The sequence below is a fragment of the Lampetra fluviatilis genome, chromosome 44, assembly GCF_964198595.1.
Source record: "Lampetra fluviatilis chromosome 44, kcLamFluv1.1, whole genome shotgun sequence".
Taxonomy (NCBI): domain Eukaryota; kingdom Metazoa; phylum Chordata; class Hyperoartia; order Petromyzontiformes; family Petromyzontidae; genus Lampetra; species Lampetra fluviatilis.
This window is the reverse complement of record NC_136318.1, coordinates 5,498,464-5,509,867: the sequence shown is the minus strand read 5'-3', so window position 1 is coordinate 5,509,867 and position 11,404 is coordinate 5,498,464. Positions and strand designations below refer to the sequence as shown.

General features: G+C 49.1%; 1 protein-coding gene across 8 annotated transcripts in view; it reads left to right on the top strand.

Moving 5' to 3' along the window:
- Window positions 1–1,098: 1,098 nt before the first annotated feature.
- LOC144947328 (methionine-R-sulfoxide reductase B3, mitochondrial-like) overlaps window positions 1,099–11,404 on the top strand; it is a 22,596-nt gene continuing 12,290 nt past the window's right edge. For 3 of the 8 annotated variants that reach the window (XM_078876586.1, XM_078876592.1, XM_078876593.1), the window contains exons 1-5: window positions 1,099–1,471; window positions 4,856–5,036; window positions 6,888–6,972; window positions 9,757–9,855; window positions 10,965–11,076. In XM_078876586.1, the coding sequence (XP_078732712.1) occupies window positions 9,795–9,855; window positions 10,965–11,076 (173 nt within the window). In that variant the 5' untranslated portion in view covers window positions 1,099–1,471; window positions 4,856–5,036; window positions 6,888–6,972; window positions 9,757–9,794. Of the gene's footprint in view, window positions 1,472–4,855; window positions 5,037–6,887; window positions 6,973–9,756; window positions 9,856–10,964; window positions 11,077–11,404 lie in introns of those variants that run through there. The other 5 variants (XM_078876588.1, XM_078876587.1, XM_078876590.1 and 2 more) reach the window with 5 other exon arrangements.

Below are 11,404 nucleotides of genomic sequence, written 5' to 3'. Positions count from 1 at the left end.
GGGTCGATGGGACCTCTAGGGTACCAACACAGACATTGCATGTGGCTGGGTCGTCAGCTTGTGCCACACCTATTAAGGTGGGAAATGCAGGTGGTTAAATTGTGCTGGTATGCAGGTTCTACGAAAATAATGATTTTTAAATCCTTTATATTAAGTTCACTTGCTTGCTTGCTTGCGCGCTTACGACCGTGCAAATATTTCGGTCGTGTTTTACCCACTTCCCGTGATCCAATCGAGCTGACATTTTGCACACAGACTCGTTGTGCGTGACAATTTATTTTCGTGAAAAAAAATTCCAAAATGTTACACTTTTTAGGGAAAAAAAATTATATGTAATTACCAATTGCTTAATGGTGGCAGGCAATCATCTGACCCATAGGTGGCAACCATCTCAAGCCAGAGGACGAGAGGACTCTAGCCGCCACGCATATAAAGGATTTATAGTGAAAAACTTTTTTTTACGGGTTAATTTTTTATTACCGAATGAAATAATCAGAGGCGTGACTTGATCTCCCTATCTGTGCCTCTGGCATTGACATTGAACCATGACAACTCTAATAGTGACTGAGTGTCGTATTCCGCCAGTATTCATTTCGTTTACCCACGCTCTTTTGCAGGAGGGTCCTGCCACGTTTTTCGCAGTAAAAAAAACAATTATCAGATGCATTTGTATTTAACGTATTCGCCGTATATTCTTGGTTCTTTCGGTAAAGTCACGTAGAAGGGAAATATTATTTTATTATTTTAGAACCAAGAATATGAATCCCTGCAGTCACGAAAGCTTTAAATCAACATTTATTCGCCGTATCATAAGGACGCACTTTACCCCCATGAATTGTACAGCAAACATTGGCGGTGCGTCTTATAATCCGATGGGTGTGTGTGTGTGGCCAGATCTGTGTGACTTCACTGAGACCCGGTGCGTCTTATAATTCGGTTTATGTGGAGACCACCAACTTAGAATTGTAATTACAAAATTTGACCGCACGGTGGCTCAAGTGGTCTGCATCTGAAATTATCACCATCGTCATCCCCGCAGATTTTTTTTCTTATATTATTATTTCTGCTACTGTCAAACCAGAGCGCAATTCCTGACCGCTTCGGTTAATACTCCATCACCATCATCACCACCAACATCCTCATCACCATCAACCAACACAATCATCATCACCATCATCACCACGAACATCACACTATCACCACATCATCATCACGGTCATCCTCACCACCATCACCAACATCATCACCGTCACCACCATCACCACAATCGTCAACACCACCACCATCACAATCACCACCAACATTACCATCAACATAATCATCACAACCATCCATCGTTCATCATCATCGCCACTAAATCATCACCAACACCAGCAGCATCATCATCGCTGTCATCACCAACGACACAATCATCAACATCACCAACAACGACATCAACATCATCATCATCTGGCTGTCAGCGAGCCCCGAGGTGAGAGGGTTTGGAGATGGTGGTGAATGTCGATGTGAACATCGCACGGAGTCTCGATGGGTTTGCGCGGATTAAGCCACACGCAGATTGCGCTCACAACGCCGCCTTGTCTGCTGACCATACTGCTCACAGCATAAATGTTACAGTCTACGAGTTGTAGTTTGTATTACAGTATTTGTGACGGTACACGTTTAACAGCATATTGTTGACAGTAACACGTGTGTGTGTGTGTGTGACAGTACATGTCTTGCAGTATATGTAACAGTCTATATGTTATCTATACTGTATATGTTAAGTGTAACAGAATATCACATGTTACAGGCGTGTGTCAACAGTAGATGCCTGTGTATTACCTCCAGTGTGCATGCATCAGTCACAGTACGTTTTGCAATATAATTATAAGCATTACCTGCAGTACGTTTTGACATATCAATCACGGTCTCATACGTTCCAGCATTTTGTTCAGTATTGTGTATGCGCTACGGTATATTATTACAGTATACATTTGACAGTATGTATGTATATAGCGAATCTAGAGGGACTACCCTTCCAGCAACAGTGGCGTGGGCAGGGAATTTCAGGGCTGCGCATGTATCCTATACACGTGTCCGCACTAGTTCGTGTAAGTCCATGCGTGAAGAGTTACACGTGGGGAGCGGTGGCGCACTGGTTAGCGCGCTGCGCTACGAAGCCGGCTTAACCGAGTTCGAGTCTGAACCGGTCCCGGGCCTCCCCTTAGGTAGACTCAGCCTCAAATGAGTACCCGGTGCGATGTGTAAACATCGCCACTGGGGAGACAAAGGCGGCCGGGCGTGGTGCTGGCCACCCACCCCCTCGCTTGTCTTTCCAGCCGTCGTAGGTGCTACTCTCTAAACAGCACTTCCCCCAGCGGTCTGTTAAAAGTCTCTTGCGGGGATCTTTGTCTTTGTAAACATGTTGGCGCGTGTTTGTCACTTGGACTAAAACACAGAGCTTTGCTTTCACCTGTTCCTATAAACAGTGCCGGATGAAGCGAGTGTGGGGGTCTGTAGCGTATGTTATAAAGGGGCCCTAAATAAACCACCAAAAACACATGCATATTAAAACACACATTTTTAACTAATTATGTTTTATTTTTATTATTTTATTATTTCCCTTCTACGTGACTTTACCGAAAGAACCAAGAAGATGAATCCCTGCAGTCACGAAAGCTTTAAATCGAAATTTGCATAGGAAAGTGATTGTATTTTTTCATTTCCTACACAGCCAGGTAATACGACAAATCGTTAACCTTAAACGCCCATACTCTTTTGTTCTTTCGGTAAAGTCACGCAGGTAGAAATAAAACAAAATAAATCACGACGTTTCGAACGCAACACAAGCGTCCGTCTTCAGGTGAAAGTCGCGACAGCCGCGATGCCTGCTGCGTCCGAAACGTCGTGATTTATCTTATTTTATTTCTACCCACGTGACTTTACCGAAAGAACCACAGAGCATGGATTCCTGCAGCCACGAAAGCTTCAAATCAAGACTTAAACGCCCAGTCGTTCATAGAAGTCGAAGGCGTTATAGTACTATAGTAATACAGCAAGTGCAGAATCACTGAACCGGAATTGACGGTTTGAAAGCATTTAGCGCGGGGCCCTTGAAAGTGCGGGGCACGTGGCATATGTAGCTACTTGTGCTGCTAGGATCATCCGCCACTGCCTATAAACCTTTTCTGTCGCCTCTTGCTCTCGTATTGAAACTGGGTGTTCATTTTGTAACTCGCGTGTTTCGTTTACGACCGTCAAACACTTCGCTCGTCCGCTCTGCAACATTCCTTGAGCACTCTGTACCGTATTCATTCTCCGCACTTTGATGTTTTCGGTCTTTTTTTGTTGTTGCACGTTGCTGCTGCTGTGATGTACGTATGTTGAACTTCTTTCACACCGTACGCAGCGAACCGTGGTCATCGGAGGTGCTCTCACCGAAGCACCGCGGATGTCTCGCGTAAAATTGCCGGGTCCACCCGTGTTACAAATCACATTATCGCGCCACGGTGGCTAGGAGATGTTAACTACCTCGCCTGGTGTACAGGAGGTCGTGGGTTCGATCCCGACCTTGACGATGCCTGCTGCTGTATATTTGGAGTTTGCGTGCCTCTCCCATCATCATCACGGTGGCTAGGAGATGTTAACTGCCTCTCTCTCTCTCACGTTGCCACCACTCGCTCCCTTCGCTCGCTCTCTCACGTTCCCTCCCTCTCACATGGGCGCTCTCTCTGCTCGCCCCTTATCTCTCTAACATTTTGTTTTTTTTCCCTCCCGCGCTCTCTCTCACTCTCTCCACGTTTATTTTCATTTGTTTGCCAGTGACTGTGTATTTTATATCGAAATCGCCTCCAGTGCTTTTGCTGCTGGCGGCAATAAAAGTTCTTTAAAAGTCTCATCATCATCACGGTGGCTAGGAGATGTTAACTACCTCGCCTGGTATACAGGAGGTCGTGGGTTCTATCCCGACCCTGACAATGCCTGCATATTTGGAGTTTGCGTGTCTCTCTCATCATCACGATGGCTAGGAGATGTTAACTACCTCGTCCGGTATACAGGTCGTGGGTTCGATCCCGACCCTGACGATGCCGCCTGCTGCTGTATATTTGGAGTTTGCGTGTCTCTCTCTACCCGTGGTCGCTCGGATTCTTCTTCTCAGGGTCCTCCGGTTTTCCCCTCCACATTTAGAATCAACAACGTGCGTTTCGAGTATTTGGCTGTTATACATTTCCACACGACAAGCCACTTTATTGGGCTATCATTTGTGGCCACGTCTCTTCTGAAAAAAGGCCACGTTGCTCAGTGGGCCTTACCTGGTAAAATAAAAGTGTTTTACTGTTTAAAAAAACTCAAACACACGCTTTACAGCGTTACAGCTGTGCTATAGCAATGTGTGTGGTGTGTGTGTGTTTAAGTCACAGGAGGGACGACACGGGGGTAGCAGGAATGCCGATGGCCTTTTATGGCAGCAAAGAGCAAAATCGTTGCAATGAGCTGTGACGAGAGATCATACTAACACCAAAGGGAAAGACCCCCGTATAGCCGTAACAGACTGTTGGGGCAAGTGCTGTTAGCGAGCAGCACATATGAAGGTCGGCACTGTGGCACACGAGGGGGTGGGTGGCCAGCACCACGCCCGACTGCCTTTGTCTCCCCAAGTGTTGATTTCGTTACACACCGCACCGGGTACTCGTTTTGAGGCCGAGTCGACCTAGGGGAGACCCAGGACCGGTTCAGATAATCGTCACTGATGTTGGTGGCCGTGAGGTCGTGTTGTCGGGGTCCGTAGCGCAGCGCGCCATTCGCTACCACGCCACCGCTCCCCACAGTCTGTGCACATGCACTAAGGCAGTCCCTCTCGTCACGTGCGAAGGTTGCAATACTTGATGTGGTGTGCCGCGAGCAGCAGCCGAAGCCTTGGTCGTTCCACTGCTGGACGAAGGGTTTCTCTGCCTTCCCAAGCTTGCCGACACCATCTCTCACGATCCTGCCGATGCAATAATATTGACAAGCCAGCCCGGCACCTGCAAACGCTGGGCTGATTTCACCGCAAGGTAAGGTGTTCTCTCAGACGCTTTCCGTTCCTATTTTTAGGTTTTTTCGGTAAAGTCACGTAGGTAAAACATTAAAATAAAATCACGACGTCGTGATTTTTATTTTATTTTACTTTTATTAATTTTAATGTTTTTTACCTACGTGACTTTACCGAAAAAACCTAAGAATATGAATCCTTGCAGTCACGAAAGCTTCAAATCTAGAGCTTTCCGTTCCATTCACTCATTCATTTGTTAAGTTTTTTACCCAGCTGGTCAGGATTGGGCAAAAGCTTAAGTCCACATTGCATGCAGCCTCTACGCGTCTCTAATTCATGTGACTTCTGTACGGCAACCCCCGCCGTTCTGAATCGTGCCCCTCTTGTGAAAACACACTGCTCCCCATGCAGCTCTTGCTTGCTCCTTTTCGCTCCCTCTCTTTGTTTTTACGATCAGTGGAAACAAGAAGATGCTCGGTGTAGTCGGCACTTTGCTTCGTTCATCATTTCGTAATATTAAAAAAAAAATAACTTTGCTTTATGTAAACCCCCACCTCTCGCTCACTCTCTCTCTCGCTCTCTCTCTCTCGCTCTCTCTTTTTTTACGATCAGTGGAAACAAGAAGATGCTCGGTGTAGTCGGCACTTTGCTTCGTTCATCATTTCGTAATATTAAAAAAAAAATAACTTTGCTTTATGTAAACCCCCACCTCTCGCTCACTCTCTCTCTCGCTCTCTCTCTCTCTCGCTCTCTCTTTTTTTACGATCAGTGGAAACAAGAAGATGCTCGGTGTAGTCGGCACTTTGCTTCGTTCATCATTTCGTATTTTATTTTTTTATAACTTTGCTTTATGTAAACCCCCACCTCTCGCTCACTCTCTCGCTCACTCTCTCTCTTTTTTTTCGAGCGCAATTTTTTTATATTTCTTCTCTGTCTCTCCCTCCCTCCCTCTCTCTCTCTCTCCCTTTCCCTCCATCTCTCTCCCTCCCTCCCTCTCTCTCCATCCCTCTCTCTTTTTTTACGATTAGTGGAAACAAAAAGATGCTCGGTGTATTCGGCACTTTGTTTCGTTCATCATTTCGTAATTTTTTTTTTAAACGGGGCTTTATGTAACCCTCGCTCGCTCTCTCTCTCATTCTGTCGCTCATTCTCTCGCTCACTCTCTCGTTCTGTACGCCGCCCCCGTCGCAGTCCGACGGCCTCCGACGGGTAGCTCATATCAGCGTGCAGAGCTCCCCGTCATCTGCCTTTCTTCCCTCCCCCTCTCATCACCAGCATCGCCCTCTCGTACCAAGACATTGTCTCCCCTCATCCTCGGCTTCCTTCCCGGTGTTCTTCCTCCTCCTCTCTCCCTGCTACTCTCCTCTCTGACTTCGGCCCTGATCTCCCTCCCCTCTCCCAATCACCTTGCCCCCCCTGCCCCCCCCCCTCCATCCGCTACCCTCTTGAACATCATTTGTGGCCAGGTTTGAAAATAAAATGCATACCTCACTGGGATTTGTCTGGTAGGGTGGGGATGGTTTAGCTTAATTTCTAAGTTTTGGGGTTATTTGTTTGTCTTTCTTGTACTTTGTACTCATATACGTGGGGTTTGCATTGTTTGTTGTTGTAACGTTCATACCCCGTGCCCCTACTGGACATCTGTGAAAAAAAGCCTCACAGCTCATCGGATTCCACCTGCAGTATAAATACAATTCTGATTCTGATCTCACTCTACTCACCCTTCCCGTGGTGCTGCTGGTGGGGGAGGTGGCAGCAGCATGCCATGGGCGTTTAAAGCTTGTGTCACGCACTCGTTTAAAATGCCGTGACCAGGTGCAAACCCAATGCGAACTTGTTCATTGCAGTGAGGGATTATGACGTCTTTCACCAGGCGGCGGGCGCTCACCGTGAGGATAAATGTTCCATGCCGACGAGGAGGAGCTGAGTCCCACTCAAGGCTTGTAGCGGCTGACGCGGTACGGTGACGCAGTATGGTGGTGTGGTACGGTGGTGTGGTACGGTGGCACGGTACGGTGGCGTGGTACGGTGACGCGGTATGGTGGTGTGGTACGGTGATGTGGTACGGTGACGCGGTACGGTGGCGCGGTACGGTGACGCGGTACGGTGGCGCGGTACGGTGACGCGGTACGGTGGCGTGGTACGGTGACGCGGTACGGTGGCGTGGTACGGTGGTGCGGTACGGTGGTGCGGTACGGTGGCGTGGTAACAACGGCAGCCGAACGGTCAGTCCGCTGCCTGGATCTTCTTCTTTTGTATGGCTTGGAGGGGGGGTTTGTATAGATTTTGATTTAAAGCTTTCGTGACTACAGGGATTCATATTCTTGGTTCTTTCGGTAAAGTCACGTATAAGGGAAACAATTAAATAATAGAAATATAAAACAATTAAATTATCACGATGTTTCGACTGCAACACGAGCAATCATCATCAGGTGTGAAAACCACAGCAAGAAATTCGCACTCGAAAGGTCCTCAAATTAACACGTCGTAGACTTTCGCGACCAACATTGTCCATGATAGAGTTCTTTTTGGGGTTAGATCGCGTAAATATGAATGTGTCGTTAAACCCGACACAGCCAATTAGTAAGGTTTGTCACGTAAACAAAACATGCCAATTATTTACAAGTTCAGCACACCGGTGTGTTGGAGAATAAATCCACAACATTTACAATCGGCGTACAATGTTTCGCTGGTAATTATATTTACGCCATCTAACATTCACATTACTTTGGCCCTGAGAAGGACCTTTTGTACCGTTGATTTTCAGGCCCGGCATAACTTTTTGGCACATTCGGCCGACAATTGGATGACATCCGTCGTGCTTTTTGCACATAGCAGGGAAGACCGCAAGCAGGTTGTCATTTTCTCCCCAAGCTGCCTGGCAGTTATCCGACCATAATTCGCCATGCAGAATCGGCGTAACGTTCGGAGCATAGGCACAGTAGCGGCGTAGAAATGGCCACGGAAAATGGATGTTGCCGCACCTGCCCTCCGCTGACAAACAAAGCCCCCAAAGCACCTGCGGTGCATGGTGGTCACTCATCGAAGGCCTGCCCAGGCTCAACCCTGCTCAGAAATTAATTGATCATATTTTGTATGTTTTCGTGGTTGTGCTAGTTATACCCAGTCCAACGCTTCCAACCGCATGCCAACGTTGGCATGGTCAACCCTGACTTTCCGACAGACCTGTTCTTCACCTGAGGACGGCTGCTTGCGTTGTGGCCGACGCGTCGTGAGAATTATTTTATTATGTTGAATTTTTATTTTATTATTTCCCTTCTACGTGACTTTACCGAAAGAACCAAGAAGATGGTCAACCATCTTCATTCAGACGCTGTCTCCCCGACAGACCTGGTCTTCACCTGAGGACGGCTGCTTGCGTTGTGGCCAAAACGTCATGAGAATTATTTTATTATGTAAAATTTTTATTTTATTATTTCCCTTCTACGTGACTTTACCGAAAGAACCAAGAAGATGGTCAACCCTTTGTAGGTTCTGCTCCTTCCTGTCTATGCCCCTCCCCTTCCTGTCCATGCCCCGCCTCTTCCTGTGTATGCTCCGCCCATTCCTGTCTATGCCCCGCCCCTTCCTGTGTATGCCCCGCCCGTTCCTCTTTAGGCCCCGACCCTTCCCCTGGACACGGGGTTGGGCTGGTTTGGGTGGTGGTGGGGGTTGTGAAATGGAGGGGGGGGGTGGGGATAGTGTGGGTAGGCATGGATGGGGACCACACTTGAGCCATATGCAATTTTTAGCAACCGTTAAAAAAAAACAGACTCATGAATATTTTTAGTCTGGGAGGAAGCCCTATTTTTAACCGAACTCGAATCATGTTCCGGCGCACGCTTCACATGAGCGCGCGCGTGGATCAGGTGGGCATGCGCGCGGACCCTTGGATGAGGGACTCACCACGCCGCGAGGGTCATGGGTGGAGTTGCTACCCCGGTCCTGGTTTGTCCCAGGATCGACTTTCTTTTTGAGGAGGCGGATGCGAGTCGTGTGAGATCTGTAACTCTTCCCAGGACGTTGAAATAATTTAAATTATTGGGTTGTCATACAACCAGGTGGCTCAAAGCAAGCGGTTAGCAATCGGAAGATTGTGTGTTCAAATCCCGGTTGTGGGTTGGCTTTGCCCATCATCCCTGCGGGGGGTTGGTAAAACGAGTACCGCTTTGCGGAGAAGTCAACGGTGGTTGTCGTATGATTGGACTCGCCCCCGCCATAGGGATGTGGAATTTCCAGCACTGACTCGGTGCTTTAAACAGGAAATGAGCACCGCCTCAATGGTGCTGTGAGCAGCGACTCTCTCTGACTTTCTTCCAGTGCAAATTACTCTCGGTGGCAGGTCGTGGGGGAAAGTCTGGATGTCCATCTGTGTGTCCATCTGTGTGTACTTCTGTATGTCTGTGTCCGTGTGTACGTCTGTGTCTGTGTTAGAGGGGAGCGTTAGTGTAGCGGTTAGTGCGTTGCGCTATGAACCCGGCGACACGGGTTCGATTCCCGCTCACGGCCAACACCAGTGACGATTATCTGAACCGGTCCTGGGCTTCCCCTAGGTCGACTCAGCCTCAAATAAGTACCCGGTGCAGTGTGTAAACATCGCCACTAGGGAGACAAAGGTGCGTGGTGCTGGCCACCCACCCCCTCGTGTGCCGTACCCACCTTCAAAGTTGTTCGCTAACAGCACTTGCCCCAAGAGTCTGCTAAGGCTATACGGGGGATCTTTGTCTTTGTGTGTGTGTCAGCTCATCTCAGGAGGAGCGTCAGCGGAGTCTGAACGGCCATGTCTGCGTACAACCTCCTCCGCCTGGTGTCTCACCCCCGCTCGGGTCCTCTACTGCCCTGTGAGTACCAGCCATCATCTCTCCACTGCTGGATCAAGGGCCTCCAGTGCCTGGTCACGTGCTCTATCAAACGAAGTCACGGGTCGTATCTGGCCCATGGGCAGTAGGTTCTTCACCCATGGCACAAGGGTACACGTGTATGTGTGTGTGATGGGGAGCGGTGGTGTAGCGGTTAGCGCGCTGCACTACGAACCTGGCGACCCAGGTTCGATTCCCGCTCACGGCAAACACCATTGACGATTATCTGAACCGGTCCTGGGCCTCCCCTAGGTCGACTCAGCCTCAAATGAGTACCTGGTGTGGTGTGTAAACATCGCTGCTAGGGAGACAAAGGCGGCCGGGCGTAGTGCTGGCCACCCCACTCTCTCGTGCGCCGTTCCGGCCTTCATAGGTGCTCGCTAACAGCACTTGCCCCTACAGTCTGTTAAGGCTATATGGGGGATCTTTGTTGATGTGGAGCGGTAGTGAGTGGTTCGCTCGCTGTGGCTCGAACCCGGCGACCCAAGTTTGATGCCCGGTGATGGCCAACACCAGTGACGATTATCTGAACCGATCCTGGGCCTCCCCTAGGTCAACTCGGCCTCAAATGAGTACCTGGTGCAGTGTGTAAACATCGACGCTGGGGAGACAAAGGCGGCCGGGCGTGGTGCTGGCCACCCCACCCTCTCGTGCGCCGTTCCGCACCTTCATAGATGCTCACTAACAGCACTTGCCCCAACAATTTATGGTTATATACGGGGGATCTAATTCCTGTATTTGTATAAATGGGGAGCGCGTTGGCACAGTGGTTCGTTCACTGCGCTTTGAACCCGGCGACCCGAGTTTGATTCCTGCTCACAACCAACATCGATGACGGCCAATTCAACCGGTCCTGGGCCTCCCCGTGGTCGACTCAGAGTATACCAAAATTAGATCTTGGTGCGGCGTGTGAACAGCACCACTGGGGGAGAGACAAAGGCGGCCGGGCGTGGTGCTGGCCACCCACCCCCCTGTGTCTCGTGCGCCGTGCCGGCCTTCGTCGGTGTCGCTCGCCAGCGTGTGCGTGTATGCTACACGGGGGAATCTTTGCCTCCTTGTGCCTCTCCTTGTGCCACTTTCGGGCGCACTAGCGGAGGTCAAGCGGCGGGAGCAGCGTGCGCGCGTGACCTTTGCCCCCGAGGAGCTGAGACGGAGGCTGACGACGCTGCAGTTCCACGTGACCCAGCAGCGCGGCACGGAGAGGTGAGGTGGCGGTGGCGCCGTGGGAGTCGGCGAAAGAGCAATAAGTGATATTTAAAATACTTTCTTTTAAACACGCTTTAATGAAATGTAATGGAAGAACTCCACGACTCCAGGTAGTGGCCCCGAAGCTTGCCATAATGTAAGGAACCGTGGTCAGTTGAGCGTGGACAATTAGACCCAAGCCGAAACATAACATATAAAAAATTATGTTAAATTTTTTAATTTTTTATGATAGAATATAGTATTGTCGTCAGTATGACATAAGTATACCAAGTTTGCAGTCGATACCATATTGGGAAGTGGGTTACAATTGAGTTACAAGATTTGA